This window comes from Ursus maritimus, unplaced genomic scaffold (genome assembly GCF_017311325.1).
Source record: "Ursus maritimus isolate PB19 unplaced genomic scaffold, ASM1731132v1 scaffold_19, whole genome shotgun sequence".
Classification (NCBI taxonomy): Eukaryota; Metazoa; Chordata; class Mammalia; order Carnivora; family Ursidae; genus Ursus; species Ursus maritimus.
This window is the reverse complement of record NW_024424341.1, coordinates 30,568,783-30,588,611: the sequence shown is the minus strand read 5'-3', so window position 1 is coordinate 30,588,611 and position 19,829 is coordinate 30,568,783. Positions and strand designations below refer to the sequence as shown.

The 19,829-nt window shown below is 44.0% G+C and overlaps 1 protein-coding gene across 1 annotated transcript in view; it reads left to right on the top strand.

Moving 5' to 3' along the window:
• ADAMTS18 (ADAM metallopeptidase with thrombospondin type 1 motif 18) overlaps positions 1-19,829 on the top strand; it is a 145,638-nt gene that overhangs the window by 12,493 nt on the left and 113,316 nt on the right. The window contains exon 2 of the mRNA XM_040634362.1: positions 2,818-3,014. Within this exon, the coding sequence (XP_040490296.1) occupies positions 2,818-3,014 (197 nt within the window). The remainder of the gene's footprint in view (positions 1-2,817; positions 3,015-19,829) is intronic.

Genomic DNA, 19,829 nt, shown 5'->3' with positions numbered 1-19,829 from the left:
AAAAAGTCCTTACTGTGGTGAGAAATTAGGAAGTGGACTAGATGGTCACTATCAAAAGGCACCTTCCTCATTTCCTTCCTCTTTTGGGAAAGCCTGCAGGAACTAATTCTTGGGGGGAGATGGAAAAAAAATTGAGTTCTCCCCTCCCCCATCTTTTTTTCCCTCACTTTCCTGTTCGTTTGTGTTCCTGACCTTCCTTTGCTTTCCTGCTTTCACCGGCCCTTGTGTCATGGATTCCCAAACACTGCTTTTAGAGAGAGCAGAGCAGGTAGCTTGAGGTTTCTGGGGCCTTTATCTCTTCTGAGGTTCCCAACTGGAGGGTCCCAGAACACCCTTCCTGTCATTTATTAACTTCTTTTGGCACCCAGTGGAAGGTCCTTGGTGCCATTGTTCCCACCAGCTACAGGAGAATAGCTGATCCAAGTGTCTAGCAACACCTTGATGTCCAACCCTGATCCTAGAACTTTTAGCCTTGCAGGGTTATCTCCCACTGCTGTGGGAGAGCAAGGCATATTGGGGAGGTGGGGGCCTGGCAGAGTCATGAAGTAAGGGCTGGGAAGATGTGGGTGAGTGAGGGGCCAGGACTCTCTTGAGAAATTCACTTTTTGTCCGCCCAGAGAGGCTGGCTGCAGTTTCTAAAACAACCCCTCATTGTTCCACATACAGTTCTCTCTGTTCCAGCCACCACCTGTAAGGACCGCATCTTGAGTCACCCCTGAGCTGACTGATTAGATCACTCTCTACAGAAGGCTCTGACTGCCTCTCTTTCTGTCGAGGACTGAATATTACCACCCACCTGTTCCTTCTCCCCTTGGAAACAAACTAGTAGCTGTGTCTGGCACAGATGGCTTCGTGGGCTGATGGTATGGAAGGTTGGCTGGTTAAGGCTACCACATGGCCTCTTAAGTAGGAGCCGGCAGAGTTTCGGGTGGGTTTGGACAAGGAGGTAAGAAGCAACTTCTTGCAGAGACTGGAGCACGTGCAGGCAGGGTTTTCACACTTAGGTTTTAGTATGGTGGAGGAAGGAGATGGTTCTTTGCCAAGAAAAAGTTGCATTTAATCAAGAGCTGCATACCTGTAAAGCAACATAGCAGATTTTTATTTTATTTTATTTTTTTAAAGATTTTTATTTATTTATTCGACAGAGATAGAGACAGCCAGCGAGAGAGAGAACACAAGCAGGGGCAGTGGGAGAGGAAGAAGCAGGCTCATAGCGGAGGAGCCTGATGTGGGGCTCGATCCCATCACGCCGGGATCATGCCCTGAGCCGAAGGCAGACGCTTTAACCGCTGTGCCACCCAGGCGCCCCAACATAGCAGATTTTTAAAAGAGAAATCATGAATGGCCTGCTCAGGTTTTTTGTTTTGTTTTGTTTTGTTTTTTAAGGTTAAGAGAGGAGACAATTTTTCCAGTTGTTTTATTAATATACATGTCAGTTAGATAGTATTGCTGGTTAAACAAGGAGAAAATGGGAGAGGCAAGACTTAAAGTCCATTGTGAGAATGGGAGTTGCTCAAGCAGTAAGAGTCACAGATGGTTCATCCAGAAGAAAACAGTTGAAAGTTATGATCCTGTTGGGATCTGCCCCCCCCCCCAACACAGGCTCAATTAGAGTATCACTCATTGATCCCTGTTAGCTACGGGGCTTCTGTTCATTCCTGAGCTTTTCTTATTTGGTTGTTGACTATTTTGGGAAAAGGGAAATTCCTCTTTCTTTTCCTCCCTCCAGTAACCAAGGACCCAAGTGACTCAAACATGCCTCTTAGTTATTCGGAATCTTTCTAAACACTTTCCAAATTAGTTTCCCATTCTGTGCCTAGAAAGTGGAAATGCAGAGTGTGTTTGAACACGCGGAAGGCATGCTCCAAATCATTTTGTGATGATACTTTTTAGTTTCAACATTTTGCAATAGAAAACAGTGTGCCGGCTTCAATTTTCCAGCAGCAAAAAGGGTTTTTTGTTTTTGTTTTTTGTTTTTTTAGCTCCTTCCCTTTAGAAAAGCAGCAATTAGTGCTGCTCTAGAGAGCAATGGGGAAAGTATTTTGAAACATGCCTTTCCAGGTGTCCCCTGACTGACACTCCCCGACCAACATGTCTGAGCAATTTTAAACATCAGATTCTATAGGAAAGTTCTGATAATTTTGAGGCATTTTTATGCATCCACTATATTTTATGTTTACAGTGAAATGGGATTGTCCCTGTAAAAGCTCAGAGTAAAATGTTCAGAGCCATGCAAGTGCTGGGGTTTTATTATCACATACAGTTAATATCGGAAATATGAAACTGCCGCTAGGCTCTCATTATCTGGGATGTCATCTCAAGTTACTCAGCACCGTGAGTTATCATTTGAAATTTAAGCTCGGCCTCCCCAAGTGCTCCCAATTCGGTTGAAACACGAAGATATTAATCGCCTCGAAAAAAACCTTTTCTTTTCTTTTCTCTCCTTCTGTGGTTTTACATTTATTTTGTCTCTAAAAAAAAATCACTTTTTATGTATGGAAGGCTCTGACTCATCGACTAAGTCCATCTGTCTCTCTCCAGACCATGAGAGAGAGTTGTGGCATTTTCCGCAAACATTCTTGGCATTCACGAAGGCTGGGCTTGACTTTTCACTTTTGTAGGAATTACTGTCACAGAGCTCATCGCGAAGGCCACAGAGCTCTCTTCAGGAGCTGCTCTGAATTGTGAATCTAGGTGCATGGCGAGAGGAACACCACCACCTTTGAGCTGCGCGTTTGCTCTCTGCCAGCCTGCCGGAGAGTGACCCTTTGGCCCTGTGGGTGCTGGGTGCTGACAGCTAACCCTTTCTCGTTGCAGATTACGTCTTTGTCACGCCAGTGGAAGTGGACTCGGGCGGGTCATATATTTCACACGACATTTTGCACAGCGGCCGGAGAAAGCGGTCGGCGCCGAGTGCCGGCAGCTCCCTGCATTACCGATTTTCAGCATTTGGACAGGAACTACATTTAGAACTTAAGCCCTCGGCGATTTTGAGCAGTCACTTTAGTGTCCAGGTACTTGGAAGGGATGGTGCTACAGAGACCCGGGAGCCTGCAGTGCAGAGATGTTTCTATCAGGGATTTATCAGAAATGACAGCTCCTCCTCCGTCGCTGTGTCTACGTGTGCTGGCTTGGTAAGTACCCCACACTCTGGGTCGACTCCCTCTTTCGTGTGTTTTGTGTAACTTGAATGAACAGATGTCTGCAATATTAAGTGTTCTTCCAGCCAACTCGACACATTCACACTGTCAGCTTTGATACTTCTAATATTCTCAATTGAATTAATCTAATCTGCTCCCAGAAAAAGAAAATATAATAGAACTTTAATTACCATTTAGAACATTCTTTTGATGTTTAATGGTCTGGGCCTCTTTATTCTCCATGTTTGAGACGATCCCCAAGGAAATTAATTTGATGGATGCCATTCGCTTTGTAAAGTCTTGGGAGACCCAGGCATTATATAAATCTAACAAGCTGCATGCCTCTACATTGCTTTGAAATGGGAAAACTGTATTTCAATGCAAAATTGTGTTCAGCCGCCCCGTGAAGCCCAACCTTCTCTGTAGAAGGGAGGCCTTTTGTTTTCTTTTAACGAATCTGTTCGTGTCCTGCTCACATAAGACATCCTTTTAGAATGTGGCATGGTGTGCTTGAGGGCTGGCAGGCTTGAGTGTGGCATCCAGGGATGCAGAGCTCTTAAAAAGGATTTGGGACAAGAGTTCTTTCGTCTCAGTGTAATCCTCAACAGTGGAGCTCCAGGCCAAGGGTGTTGGTGTAAAGGATGCTTGTCTCAGGATTCGATCAAATTTGTGAGGCAGTAAATAGGGTTCTGGGTTTGCATTGCAATTGACAAGTGTCTTGAACGGACATCAGAGTATGTGTCTCTTGAGACACATCATGGCCATGCTCTGGCTTGGCTGGAAGATGGAAAGTGTGAGAAAGCCCATTTGAGGATGTAGTTGGTAACATACATGGTACATCAGAGCAAGAGGGTCTGGTGTGGGTGCCGGTGAACGAAAACTCCCATGTTCTCTGCTGAGTCAAAACTTTATTATTTAACTTCTTTTTCACATCGTGGCCTGAAATTTAGCTAACATCTTTCATCACAGAGTTTTGGGATTCTTTGGCATAATCTTCGAAGCATAGAGAGAAGCAAAGATTTAACAATTCTCAACTAAGCTTGATCAGTTTAGACAATCACTATGACTCACTAATGACCTGTGTATTCTGACATGGTCACACACACACACACACACCCTGGGATCTCATTGGTTTGGCTTGATTGTGATGAGTCTCCTGCTCTTTTCTGGGCGTTCCCCCGTACTCCGCCCTCTTCCTCTCAGGAGGTCGGGCATCTCACCATAGCTGAAACGATCACATTCCACATGACACAGTGGTTAAGAGCAGTCCGTCCAGGACCATTGTACCCCAGCACTCACTAGTAGGACCTTGGGCAAGGTATTAACCTCTATGTGTCTTAGTGTCTTCATTTCCAAAATGGGAATAACAAGAGGATTTACATCACAGGGCGGTGGGGATTAAGCGACTTCTTCCATGGAAGATGCTTCCATGGAAAATAGTTCCTAGCAGGGAATAATCACCCTATAGCTGTCCTAGTTCCAGCCAAGCTTAGCCACCTTATGTTGATTTCTCTTGGGATTCCACTCTGCGAATGATAGGAAATCTGATCAGTTGCCTCATATTAATAGATGTCAGGTTATTTCTCCTAAGGAGGAGATTCACAGGGAGCAAATGATCACTGAACACCTAGGAAGGAGGCAAATGAAAAATTTCCATCGTGATGTAAAAATTGTGATGGATGTGGAAGAAGTAACTGACAGCCACGTCTGCCTGTCTATAAGGCCGATGTGAATTGGAATCATGAAATTCGGATTCTGTCCACACTGCTCAACAGCTGCATGTACTTAGCTAAATAACTTCTCTAGGTCTCAGTTTTCTCTCCTGAATCATGTAAAATAATTTCTCAGACCACTGCCACCTCTAGGCATCTGACTCTGATTATCCGATTTGTTGACCCTGGACAGGCCCGCTTGCTATGGGGTAGGGCGAGAATCGAGCTTATCCCCGTTGCATTACCGACCTCTCCATGACCCAGCCAAACAACTGCGAAACATATACACCCATCCTTGATAAGAAAACAACAACAAGAAAAAACATGAAAGAGAATAGCAATACAACTGAGAAACTGGACTCCACTTGGAATTAATTTTTATAACCTGTGTTGAAGTATAATGTATATACAGAAAAGTGTAAAATATATATTCAGAAAAAGGCAAAAACACAGAATATGGCCTAATGAATTTTCACCACGTTTGCACCCATGTGACCACCAATGATTTGAAACAAGACATTCATTACCAGTGCCCCCACAAGACCCTGCTGTGTCCCCTTCCCAGTCACCTCCACCCAGAAGGTAACCACTATCCTGATCTCTTAGCTTCATTTTGCCCATTTGAATATTTTACGTATGTGTAAAATTATACAGTATTCCTCTGTAGGACTATTCACAGTGTTTCCATTTAATTGCTGGTGGGCATTTAAGTCGTTTTTGGTGTGGGCTGTTCTGGAGTACTGCTGAGCATTCTTGAATATTCCTCTTGGTGAGCATATGGACGCATTCTCTTGGAAGTCTACCTAATAATGAGCTGTTAGGTCTGGTTGTACTAACTGGCACTGCCCTCAGAGTGTATGGGAGTTCCAGTTGCTCCACATCCTCACCAACATTTACTATTGTCTGTATTTTCCATTTTAGCTACTGAATCAATGGGTGTGAAGTGGTATCCCATTATATGGGTTTAGTTTGTGTTGTCTTAATGATTGCTGAAATTGAGTACCATTTCTTATGCCTTTCGGCCATTTGTATATTCTCTTTTGTGATCCATCCATATCATACGGACAGGTGGTATAAATGTTTCCAGCCTACATAGTGGTGCTTTTTTCCTTCTCTCTATAAATAGAAATAGGAGTTCTGAGAAAAAAACACTGCTTTGCCAACTTATCATCTCTGTTATTATGGCTCTGAATCTCTACCAATGCACTGATCTACTTGTGAAACCCTATCACATAGCAGCAGTGAACACTGTGAGATTATCTGAGCTCAGTGAGGGGACGCTTGACTAGGAACATTGAGAGATGGTGATGGAGAAATAATCATGGCAGGAGGAAGAATTTCTTCATCCTTCTAGCCACCTAGAACACATAGACACTGCCCTGCTTCTTTGGCCAAACAAGGGGTTCATACCTTCGCTAATATGTTAATTTGGACCTACTGTAACAAATTCGGAACAGTGAATGATTTCAGAGTTCAAGAGAAGACAAACCACTAGATGCTTTTTGGAGAGACTCCTCAGGGTTAACATGCTAAAGGAGATGAGCAACTCTTCTTCCTTTGATCCAGAAGCTGATGTGAGATGAAGGAGACTGAGAGGTAGAGCCTCTTCCACTAGAAGTCTCTACACCAGCATTTCTACCGCAGCGGAGCTGGATGGGTGGCATCAGAATGCCTTTAGGGCATTTTAGCGACCTCCTGGAGTGCATGCAGTGTGTATCAGGAGAGCAGGTCACCTTTCAAAGGCAAAATAACCATGGGAAAACTAACCGTGACCTTGATTGCTCGGGAAGCCCCAGGAGAGAATGAGAAAGCGTAGGAGGGTTATAATAGTAAAATACACGTGTAGGGACAGACATGCCTACCTGTATACCTACGTGTTCCAGTGAGGATTTCTCCAGCAGGGAGTTTGCTTCAATAATTCAGAATTAAACTGTGCTTAAAATATTTTCTTAAAACACCCTCCCCTCCCCACAACCGACAGGGCTTAGTTCATTCAGGAGTTGAGCAGGTAATTATTTATTTAGAGTAATGGCCAAAACAGAAGTTGCAAACTTCCTGGAGTGAATCCTGCCAATCCTGACGTCTCGGCAGGATTATTTTTTTTTTAATTTTGAATGCCTTTACACAGGAGCGTGCGCTCCAGCTCACCACTGCCCCCTACATCTGACTGCCTTGCACTCTGGGGAAAGGTGTCTGGGTTTGCAGCCTTTGTTGCAGAATCTTGGGGTCACAGTTCACCTAATCTAATCATCATCTGCCATGTACATCCCTTCTCTAGCTAGCCTCTCCTTGACTACCACAGTGAGGAGAGCGTGAGTACCTCCAGCAGGCCGGCGCCATTGTTGGGAGTTTCTTCTTGATGTTGAAATTCCACCTACCTTCTCATGACTTTCCCCTGTGTTTCTTAGTTCTGTCTTCTGAGGTGCTAGAACAAACTTGTGTCTATCTTCCTATGTACTTGGAGATCCAAAAGGCCTTTCTGCTCAAAACTCTTTCACCCTCCTTTTCTTTAGGACAGTGTTTTTCAGCGTGCCATCGGCTCCCTCAACTGTGCCTGAGGTGTTGAAAATTTTAATTTCTTTACCCACAACAGAAGGTCAAAGAGGTTAAGCTCAGGAATGTGTGTTTTTAATTCTCCATATGATTCCTAATGCACACTAATGTTAGAGAACCATTGGCTCAAGACAATGAACGTATAGGCAAATTGTTTTAATAAGTGCTATTGGGGGAAAAAATGCTGTTGCTTTGAGATACTGATCCCATTTCTGAAACTTAGACATGTCCTATTTCAAGAGCTGACTGGAAGGACGCATTGAATGATTACTTTATTCAACAACTATTGATGATCTTCTGTTCAGGGCATGGTGGATACAGTCGCAAACAAGTTGGATGCCATACTCTAGTTCATAGAAAAAGTTCATGGATACGGTTTTAAAAAATGGGGGAAGCATAGTCAAATAGGTGCTAAGGTTACCTCTCTGAGCTTTACCACGCACGTTAGCATGTTAACAACATGGAAATGCCCTACATTAAAGACCTTTGTTTATACCTAGAACTTTCCGAACTTATTTGGTCTTGGAAACTTTTTTTTTTTTTCCCAAAGAGGATCTCTTCACAGTCTGGTAGTGACAAGAAAATCGAAGTGATGCTTCCCCCCAAAAAAGATACATCATGTATTGAGTTCTAATTGGTGCGAGATGCGCCAGGGAGAAAAAGATTTCATGACTTTCTAAGTGGTTTCATGGCCGGATATTCCCATAGAGTGAGAGAAACTTTAGTTTTAAATGCAATTAGACAGAGTCTTCTCTGTGGTACATTTCACACCTTTTAATATGCTAATGTGGATTGTGAAGCTCCAAGAGGGGGAATTGTAATACTAATTGGACTGCTCCCCCCTCTTTAAGGCACACTTCCATCAGCAATTTGTCCAGGTTTCGGCATTTACCATGAAAGAGCAACTTCTAGATCTAAGATTAATTGCACTTTATTGGTACCTGATAAACCCAATCACCAGAGGTTCCAGTTGGGGAAATGCACCCCTTGCTTAACAAACTCTTAACACCAAGCTCCATTCACAATGTGACGAGCAAGAGAAAAGGCAGGCAGAAACTGCCACGGCCTTGCTTTCCTGGCCAGATCTGTACTACGGGTACTTGGTACTTCACCTTTGATGAATAACCTCCGCGAACGCCCAGCTGGCAAGAGTGGCGGAGTGGTCTGCTGGGATCTCTGGTCGTCTCTAATCAGGACCCCAGCCTCAGCACGGTATCAGGGGCCCAATGGAAAGTGTGCCATGATCAAGGCTGCAGGAGATGCCTCCAGCCTCTATTCCTGACACACCATCTAGTTGTGTCTTTGAGTTTCTCTTTCGTTTCTTTTCTCTTTGTCCCCAACAATTAAGCTGTAAGGGGTGTTTCTCCTGCATGGCTGGTTGCCCCAATGTCCTCGTGTCTTTCTTCGTGGTGGCCTTTTAGACTGCAACTACAGGGACCCAGCCTCCAGCGAGCCTGGGTCCCTGTGAGGAGCTTTGGAAGCAGCTGGGTTTCAATAGGCGGTAGGGAAGCTTTGATCTCCCCTTTGCAGGAGTATTTTATGACTCAGAAGTCTCGGCCATTGAGTCTGCTGCTGGCCACTGCCTGCCCAGCAGTCTTTAGAAAGCTGATTTCCATTCATAAAAGGGTTGAAGTTAAATGACCTTAGTCCAGACAGGCAGAAAGAGACCAGGCTGTCCTGCTTTGTGGGGCCTTGTTAGTAAGGCAGAGTTTTGCTGAATTCCACACACCCCCTTGGAACTTTTCAATCACTTGAGAGGATCGTGTAAAATTAAGGATTAGACTGGGCCGTACTGATAAGTTTTTGGATACAGGCTCTCCCAAATCAGAGATGTTTTCTTAGGTTCTTGATTCATCAAGGGTAAAAAGATTTTTTTTCTGGCCACTCCTCAGAGGTGATTTGTGAAGACAATTATTTGCTCATAGCAATACTTTTAGCAAAGTGCCAGCCAATCTCTTTTTTGAAAACCTAGCCGAGGTTCTTGCCAGAGAGCAGGATCCCGAGGCTGATTTGAGGGGTGCTCACATAGGAGGGCGAAGGTCTGACCCTTCCCCTGTGCTCTCTGCCTGTTAGAGGATGGCCCCTGGAGTTACGTGCCCCCCGCCCCCCCCCCAGGCTCCAGAACTGTGAGTACCACGCTTTCTGCCTGGGTCTACACATGTTTCCTCATCTGTAATGTAGACTGTATGTCTTTCTCTCTCTCTCTCTCTTTCTCGGGGGACTGCGATGACTCATGAGGGCGCTTAGCCTGACACACACTGAGCGCTCTGTCCTTGATTACTCTTGACTTTGGACTAAGAGGGGGTCTGGGAAGGACATGGCTTCCGTTCAGGAGCCGCCTCAAGCCTGTCAGAACAGGGAAAGGGCACCCGGGTGGTGGTAACATCAGGATGTTGGAGGATGTTTGCAGATTTTGCGGGAGGAAAGTCAGCACTACGTTATCTACCCTGAAGAAAGGAAACGAGAGAAAGATAAGGAATCAAACAGCAGGGGTTGACAAATCCATAAAGGTTTGGGTCGGGATGCTCTTGGTCCAGCAGTTAGTGCACTGGCCTCGAGCTCAGACTTAGAAGTCCCAGCTCTTGCCTCCACTAACCGCACAACTCAGGTCAAATTCCTGATGCTCTCTGTGCTTAATTTCTTCATTGGTAAGATGAGGATAATGAGGCTTATGGATGCTAAATTGGAGGAAAAATACGTGCAATGCTTAAAACAGTGCCTAGAACATAGTAATAATGTTAGTAGTGGTAACAAGAGAGGAATAATCATCATTATTGCAAACCTCCTTCCATAAAGGCGTTTCCAAAGCTGGCTAATGCCAATCTTCCTTACCACCCACAGGCGGGAAAGTTTTAGCCAAGATAATAATAATAGTTTCTATTGATTGAGCACTTCCTGAGTTATTAAAACTGGAGCCGTGGAGAGGAGAATTCAGCTAAGACATAGACCGAGGCCTTCATAACATTTAACTGCCAGTGAGTATATGGGTATTCAAGGTCTGAAGTGGCATTTTTTTCCTCCATGCATTTCAAAACGACCGAGGCACTTCAAAAGAAACCCCCAGCATCCTCCATTGAGGCCCTTCGAGAATTCCATGGGTCCTGGGTAGAGCCTACGTGTCCATTTGAGGAAAGGAAAGAAAAAGCGTCAGAGATGGTCCCAATGCAGCAGGTGCTGTTGACTGATTTAGTGTCCTACATGTATCCCTGAAGAATCTTCTTGGGGGTAACAGGACTGCTGGAACCTCTTTGGGGCAATTGGTTTTGCTTTATGGAATGCATCACGACGTGTGAGTGTGACTGTCCGTGCTCTCACTCCCATCAGCCGACCTGGATGCTAACGGGGACAGCCAGGGCTGGCTCGTGTGACTCGAAAGGCAGGTTGTTCTCGTTTGCGCCCGGTGATGTCATTGCCGTAGGCTTTGTCTGACCCCGCTCTTTGCCCTTGCTTGTCTTCCCTCTGCAGGCAGGGCCTCCTGCGTTCCGGGGAGGGGGCCAGCGTTTCCTTGGGTGCCTGGTGCCCCATGTGCCTTACTCAGCAGCGATACCGCAGTTGTAACCTATGTCCTACGTGAGAGCATGTGTCTGGCTCTCTGCACTTTATTTCTTCTCCCCTCTGTAAGCCTCAGGGGGCCGCACTCAATTCATCTGTATATCCGAACGAGACCAAATTATGTCTTCCCTTATGTATTGATATGTGAATTAATGCATGGAGGGAAGTCAGGGGTGATGTGCAGCAAACCAAGGATTCCAGTTACTGCTTTGAGGTTCCTTTTGAAACCAGAGTTTAAGTCTCTCTGTGTGTGTGTGTGTGTGTGTGCGTGTGTGTGTGTGTGTGTGTGTGTGTCTGCATGCATGTGTGCACATTTAAAATGTCCAAAAATTGTATTAGCCAACACTTTTCCCAAAGCATTTTTTTATGGAAAGGAGGAGTTTTTGAAAATAGTGTATATCTTGGAGTTGCTTCCTTATCAATATAGGTACATCTATCTTATTCTTTTAACGGCTACATATTTAATCCTTTCCTCCTGGTTAATGTGTTGGTTTCCAGTTTTTTGCTGTCTCTGGAGAGAACATGTATATACATGGGTCTTCTTAGTTGCATGCAATTCTATGTTCCATGCAAGAGAGAAACACTGAGAGACCTACTTTGTGAAAAACTGAGGCGCCAAACACATACTAGACATTTGCTCTGGCCAGGAATTTCCTTGCTGATACTGACATTGGCCACCCAACATCACTGGCTATCACCTTGGTGGTAAGTCATACAGTTCCTGTGAACTCATTTCACCTTTGTTTTCCATGAGCCTAAGAAAGTCACTTAGGAGAATGGTTCTGTCCAGTGGAGCAGATGTCCTGGTAAAATTGCATGGTTTCCCACCATCGACAATAAACAATTGAAGAGAAAGTGGTGCTGATTAATTCCTGAAGTCCAAATAGAAACAGGCCCAAGGAGCACCATGAAGGCTTTCGTGACCAAAACGATTTGCCTGGGCTTCCTACCCATCTCTGTCCACTAACCCAGGAGTTCCCTTTCAGTTATATCCAGTTATTTCCATGAAAGCCTATTCCCACGGCTTCTCTATGCAATTACAGGGAGGGTACACTCAAATGCCGGAATACAAGTCTGGTGAGAGTGTTCTTTCTGGACGGCACGCTCACCTCTCCTGAAGGGATGCCTTTGATGTGTCCAAGGATTTCATGTGCAGCTGAATTCTTTTCATTGCTTATTCATGCCGCTGAGCTCTGGAATATTTTATCTGCCCTTATTACCACTACCAGTCAAGGGGGCATGCGTTCTAATATAAATTATATAATGCACACCACTCATTTACTGGAAGTCGGCTACCCTTATTTGAGAGACGGCACTTGAAAGGGACTGACATAAACTAGTAAAAGGAGATTATCTCTCCGGAGAGTTCCCGAGTTCTCGCTCCAGCAGACTGATTTTTAGTGTCTGTGGGTTCAGTCTGTGATTTTACGATTCCTCACCTCCCTTTCATAGTGTCCTTTGCCACTTCCAGGAGGCAAATGAAGAGTTACGCAAAATTAATTTCTCTGTTGGTAAACAACACAATTATTCCCCTACCTTGATTATGGAGTGTAGGTCTGTTTTAGGCAGCGCAGCGATGTGGTGGAGAGAAAAGACTTCTTAAATGCACTCTTGTTCTATATATATACACACACACACACACATATGTAATATATATACAGACATATATGTATATCCTATATTTTCCTATGTCTTGGTCTTATCTCAGGGCTTTACAGACGTTGTTTTTCAATGAGATGCATAGAAGCAAAATGATTCCATGCTTTTAAAGGGATTCTTTTTTGTGCAAAGCAAATACCAATTTCTGTTTAATCCTGCATATGTAACAATGATTAAATCATGTCTAGATCAGTGATTCTTTTTTTAATTTAAATTCAATTAATTAACATATAATGTATTATTAGTTTCAGAGGTAGAGTTCATTGATTCATCAGTCTTGTAGACAACCCAGCGCTCATTCCATCATGTGCCCTCCTTAATGGCCATCCCCCAGTTGCCCCATCCCCCTGCCCCACCCCTCCAGCAACCCCCTCAGTTTGTTTCCTATGATTAAGAGTCTCTTGCGGTTTGTCTCCCTCTCTGATTTCATTTTGTTTTATTTTTCCCCTCTCTCTCTCTCTCTTTTTTTTAAAGATTTTATTTATTTATTTGACAGAGACACAGCCAGCGAGAAAGGGAACACAAGCAGGGGGAGTGGGAGAGGAAGAAGCAGGCTCCCAGCAGAGCAGGGAGCCCGATGTGGGGCTCGATCTCAGGACCCTGGGATCATGCCCTGAGCCAAAGGCAGACACTTAACAACTGAGCCACCCAGCCGCCCCATTTTCCCCTCTCTTCCCCCATAATGCTCTGTTTTGTTTCTTAAATTCCACTTAGATCAGTGATTCTTAGCGCAGAGAGATTTAAAAAACATGGTGCCCAGATCCCACTCCAGACCAGTTGAAGGTGAATATCTGGGGATGGGGCCCGAGCATGTGTATTTTTTAATGGCTCCCCAGCTGGTTCTAATGCACAGTCCAGGTTGGGAACCCCTGGTCCAGATAAATGCCAAGGGCTTCAGAGGCGCTGTCACCTTAAAAATGCCTTGTGCGGTAGTTGAAGAGGGCAGGATGGCATGTTAGAATGCGTGAGATTTTAGAAGCCCATCGCTTTTACTTACTAGTTGTGTGATCTCGGCAGAATTATTCTTTTTGAAGACATTGCATTTTGAAATACTTTTAGACTCACAAGTTGTAAAAATAATACAGAGCGTTCCCATATATTCTTTACTCAACTTTGGGAAATTATCAACTCTCTGGGAATCTAGCACACAGGGCCTCCCAGTTACTGGTCCAGTCGCTAAGTCAGGTACTGCTGGGAAGAGATTTTGCAGATGTCACCAAGGCTTCAGATAAGTTGACCTTAAGATAGGGAGATTTTCCAGGTAGGTTTGACCCGATAATCCTATGATCCTGCAGAATCAGATAAAGTCAAAGCGGTCCGTAGCTAGAGGGATTTGACATGTGAGCGTCTCCATTGCTGGCTTTGGAGATCAAGGGGTCCACGTGGACGTGGTAAGGAATGCAGTGGCCCCTAGGACGTGGGAGTGGCCTCTAGTTGGCAGCCAGCAAGGAATGGGCCCCTCAGTCCTACAACTGGAGGCAGTTGAATTTTGCCAACAACCTGAATGAGCTTAGAAGTGGATTTTTTCCCAGAGCCTCCAGCAAGGAATGCAGCCCTGGCTGACACCCTGATTCGGACCTTGGGAAACCCAGAGCAGAGAACCTGGTCACACCGTGCCCAGACTTCTGACTTGCAGAACTGTGAGCTACCAAAAGGGTGTTATTTTTAAACTGCTAAATACGTCATGATTTGTTATGCAGCGGTAAAAAACCTAACACAGAAAGGTTCTACAGTGCTGATTCTGCAGCAGGCGGGTCCCCTAGTAAGTGCCTTGTCTTTCCAGAACCATGGTCCTTTTACATCATTCCCCAACCACTCTTGCTACCTCATGGGGCACCTGAAACCGTGGGTTCAAGGAGAAGCAGCAAGTGTCCGTAGATAGCCCATGTTAAAAACTGCTTAGGAAATTGTTTTACAGTTTAGTACCGGGTTTCCTAGCAGGGCGCTACGCACATGGATGGATGCCTGTGAGAGCTGTCCTGTGTGTTCTAGGATGCTTGACCGTACCCCAGCAGACGACAGTAGCACCCCGCAGTTATGACTGGTAAATGCTCCCAGATACGACCAGGTGTCCCTGGGGTGTGATCGTCCCCAGCTAAGGATCAAGGACAGCGCCTGATCACAAGCTGGCTTCCTTAATAGAATGCATTTATGTAAGTGTGTCTTTTTCCGGGAGTATACTTGCTATTGATTTCAGAATCATTAAGAGCGATGAGTTCAGTAATAATGATGATTCAATAATGATTTTTACTTTTGAGGCACGTCGCTGGAGAGACCGTGTATGAATGGTGCATGGGGACTGGATGTGGATTGGAAGGCAGCAAAAGACAGTCTGGAAATTTTTTTAAAGATCTGTATTTGCTTTTGAATTTCACAGCATGCCAACTCGGCTGCTGAAAATAAATGGATCTCTGAAGAAACATATATTTTTAAAAGATTTTTATTTACTTATTTGAGAGAGAGAGAGTGCATGAGTGGGGGTGAGGGGTAGGGGGAGAGGGAGAATCAGACTCCCCGCTGAGCAGGAAGACCAAAGTGGGGCTCGATCCCAGGACCTTGGGATCATGACCTGAGCCAAAGGCAGACGGTTAACCGACTGAGCCATCCAGGCGCCCCATAGAAACAGAGATATATTTATAATAAAATTTACCCTTGCATTCTTATGAGGGAGGAGGCAGGGAGTCAATCCATGTGGATGTAGATTAGAAATGTGGATTCCATTTCTGGGTTTGCTGCCAACCTTATATAAAACTTAAACATCCTCTGTATCCTGCGGACCTATAACAATGGGGGCAGTGGGCAGCTCTGGAATGAGATCTGGAATGTTCTGTGTGTTTTATGAATGTATGCTCAAGCCTGAGAATCTTCTCAATGTATATTGGATTTTTCTATCTACTACGTGTAGTTGGGCATACTTGAAGTTCACGGTATTTGAAGGTTCAAGGAGTTCTGTTTTAATTGGAATGCACCATAAGGAAGCTAATTCTTTCACCTGATTATTGAACCCATCGCCTCATCCCTTCCTTGAGTAGACCCGTCATAAGAGAGTGCATAGTACATTGGTACCTGCTACCATATAATAACAACATCCTTTAAATTACCCACCTTCTTTGTAAATGTAATGGGTGAGCAAAGTTAAGGTCATTTGGAGGTTTGTATGCCTGGCTAATTGCTTGACATTTCTTCTTTTCCCTCTGTTCCGTCTTCCTACCTACCATCCACCCATCTCTACACCCATCCACCCCCTCCACCCACCCATCCTTCTAACCCAAAGCATTTATTTTCAGCCTACTAGTACTTTAGTACTATGTGCATTAGTGCTATGATAGATGATGGAAATACAAAAATGATAGTATGGTTCCTAAATTCTAAGATACTCCAGTGTGAAGGTGGAGAGTAATAGTGACAGGAATATAAACACATAAGGGCAGTGCAACAAAATTAATATTAAAGTATCATTTAAAGCACCGTGAGAACACAAATAAGTGTTGAGTGACTACTTTTTAATATGGTGGGCAAGCAGCTTAGATGCAGGTGCGTAAATAGCAGGTGATTTTATACACCTGTCCATGTACATTTCATTGCTCGTGGGTCAGTCGAATTGGGTATTTTGAAAATATACCCAATTCCAACTACTTGTTATCCCCTCTCCTGCCACCACTGTGAGGCATGCCGCTCTCCTCTCCCACCCGGATTCTTGTAGCAGCTTCTAGTCTGATGGTTCTCCTTCGTCTCTTGTGTCCCTAATAACCTATGCTTCTCAAACTTGCCAGATTATTTCACCTTTTTTCCTCTGGCAGCTAATGGCTTTCTATGATTCATAGTTTGTAATTCAAATTCCTTACCACGGCCTGCAACTCCTCATGTGATTAGGCTCTTTTCGCCTAATTTCCTGTCATTTCTACCATCGTACACTCCCTGCCCTCCAGCCCTTCTGGCCTCTGTCACCTTTCATGGCCCCAGATGCCCCTATTCCATTGACTTTGCTCTTTGGATGCTCTTCCCCCAAATAGTCACCTACCTCCTTCCTTCCCATCCTGTGCACTTCAGTTCTCTATGTGACTGTCATCATTGCAGAAAGTTCTTCCCTGCACTGGTCACTCCGCCACCCCCTTATCTTGCTTGCTTCTTCTTCATCCTATTTAGCACTCATCTAATAAGCACTTTATTGTCTCGCATGGACCACCCTCCCTGCTTGAATAGTGGCTTCATGAGGGCCCGACTTCCTCTCTGCTGTTCACGGCTGTGTCTCCAGTGGCAAGAATAGACCCTGGTAAATGGCAGATACTCAATAAACATTTGTTACATGAACGTATGTAATTGACATCCTGGTCATTTAGAGATACATACATCATTTCTGTTTGGCATGCATCCTGAGTTGGATTTTTCTTATGCATCCATGCATGCATTCATTCATTGGAAAAACTCATCAGTAGGTATCCTCATATGCAGGTTAGCCATGGGGATTCAGAGGGAGCAGTGGCCACCTGTGATTTCTTGTCTGCCCAGCATCTGTTTCCCCAGTCTTTTGGTAAAAACATTGCAGTTTTCCTTGGGGACTGACCTTCTCTACCTCTGCCTCAAGTCCTTGAATCAGGGGAGGTGACATGTTTTCATAGCGACCAGTCAGAATATTAGATATCCCTGACTACAGTGGTTGGTAGTGATTCACATGTAAGGGGATCAGAGCCAATGAAATGAAACTCTGGGACACCTGGGAGTAGCAAAGAGGATGGAACGTAAGTCCAGAGTTGCTGGCCACCTTTATGTCCCCTGAGAATAGCCCATCACAGTCTTGATGCCCGAAGTTAAAGTATGCCGGGCCTTTCACTCACATGAAACCTATCCCCCTTTCTTGTGAATCTAGTTTAATGTTAGTTTCTGTCACTCCGAAATGAAAAGTCCTAACTGTGATAGGAACACAGAAGCTATGGACACTTTCTGCGAAGAACCTCCAGGTCTCGCAGGGGAAGCAGGCAAGCATAATGCAGCAAGGGCATTCAGCACGTGCCGGCCGACACGTAAATGCAGTGACACCTTGCCCACATTTTGTGAACTGACGTTTCGTGGGTGCAGAGCCCACTGCACGGAGTGTGACTATCATTGTTCACGACGGTGTGTCTTGGAGGCATCATCTGTCTTCTTGATTCACTACTTTGTCATTGTCTTGTTATTAGACACCTCTCCATGTCTGCCGACAATAACTACAGAGGGATTTGACCGAGCAAATACAAGCGAGCATGTTCTATGCCTGTCAGTGAGCAGTTGGAGAGAGACCGCTCTCCACGGTTGGCTTAGAGGATGACTTCACACTCCATAACCACTTTTAATTGATTTCTTTGATTTGTTTGGACGATGTCATGTGGGGAAATGTTGTAAACCAAGAATGCTTATTGATGGATTGCATTGCCCAACATTCATATGCAGCTCATTTGCGTCTTTGAAGATATTTATTGTAATGAATCTAATTTTAGTAGGCAGTGGGTTTTTATTTTTAAATAATGACAACAGAAGTGTGTGTGTGTGTATTTTTTTTCTCCCTCATGCTCTGTTTCTTTTTTATGAAGTATGGAATGCCATCTCCTCTTTGCTGTGGCACAGTGCTGTCCAGTAGAACGTAACACAAACCAACATACGTCATTTAAAATTTTCTAGTAGTCTTACTTAAAAAAAAAAAAAAGTGAAAAGAAACAGGTGAAATTTGTGTTGGTATATTTTATTAGTCTCCTGTATTGAGAATGTTATTTCAAAATAGAATCAATAACCACAATTGAGATAGGTTTTATTTAACACACAAGTCTTCAAAATTCAGTGTGCATTTTATAATTCCTGCACATTTGCTTCAGACCAGCCACACTCCAAGTGCACAGGCACAGAGGATAGACAGGACAGCTCTAGTCCTCTCCTATCTGGAGTTCCTGGGACGTATACATTGAAAGTAAATGAGTAGAGAAGAAAGATTCCCTTTTTATCTAGTTTGCTAAGATGGCATATCTTCCAAAGAGTACTTCCCCAGTGTCTTTAGTTGTCTTCTGAACACTCTCTGCTATGAACAGGTTGGTATTTGGGTTTGGAGGCCCTTTGCCATTATACATGTAGTCCCCTAGACAGTTGCACGATTCTGGTGGTGGAAATCAGATGTAAGATAAAGTGAAATATTTCTTTTGAAGGTAATTGAAGGTATTAGGTTTTTACACGTGGATTTTCTTCTAATTATATTGGAGTAAAACTTGGTAGTTTAATTTCTGCTTTTTTTAAAAAGTGGAAACCTCTTTATTAGGTCTCATTTTTCGGATCTTTGTAATAACCTGCAGAGTTCTGCTCATTAACATATGTAGAAATCAGAGCAAAATAGAGTTTTAAAAGGATCCATAGTCTGGTCATGACATTAAGAGGTAATGTCACACTATATTATGAATTTCCCTCTTGAACAGAAGGGTTCAGTGGCAAAAATAACCCAGATCAGCGAACAATCAAAAATGCATTGTATCTGACAGGGTCATATTTAATGTATCAGAAAATGTAGTTATCTTGTTATGTTTTTGCTCACATGGTGATACCTGAGCCAATTTTCCTTGTCGGTGGCCATGCTCACGGAAGCTGGCAACCCCGCGGAGAGGCGGGAGAGATCAACCCGCAGATGAGAGTCTTCACACCCTTCCCTGTGGCCAGAGCTGCCGGACTGTGGCGTCAGTGTGATAGTCTCTTGCTGGGCCCTGCCTTCCTTAGGCCAGAGAGTGGAGGAGAGTTTTCTCAGGAGCACTTGAAATGAGGAGCCTGGGGGCTTTTATTCTGCAGAAGGGAAGAACTCCTCAGTCTAGCGAAAGGGCGGTAGGTCCTTTTCAGGGGAGCCCCCTTCCGCTCTCCATTCATGGTGGTAGACTGAGCATGCCTGGGGCTGTGGTAGCGTTCTCTGGAGAACCAGAGCAAGTGTGTGGATATTGTATATTATATATATTCTACATATGTAGTATTAATATATATTGATATCAATATTATATTAGATATTAATATATGGTTAATTTTAATTATACAATAAAAAACATATTAATGTATATATTGTGTATTTTTATATGTATGTATACATATGTGTGCTTGTGTTTGTACACACATAAATTTATATATATAATAAAAGAAATGTATATATAATTATAAAAGATAAAATTATATATGTGTTACATATACATATATACACACACATATATACACACAT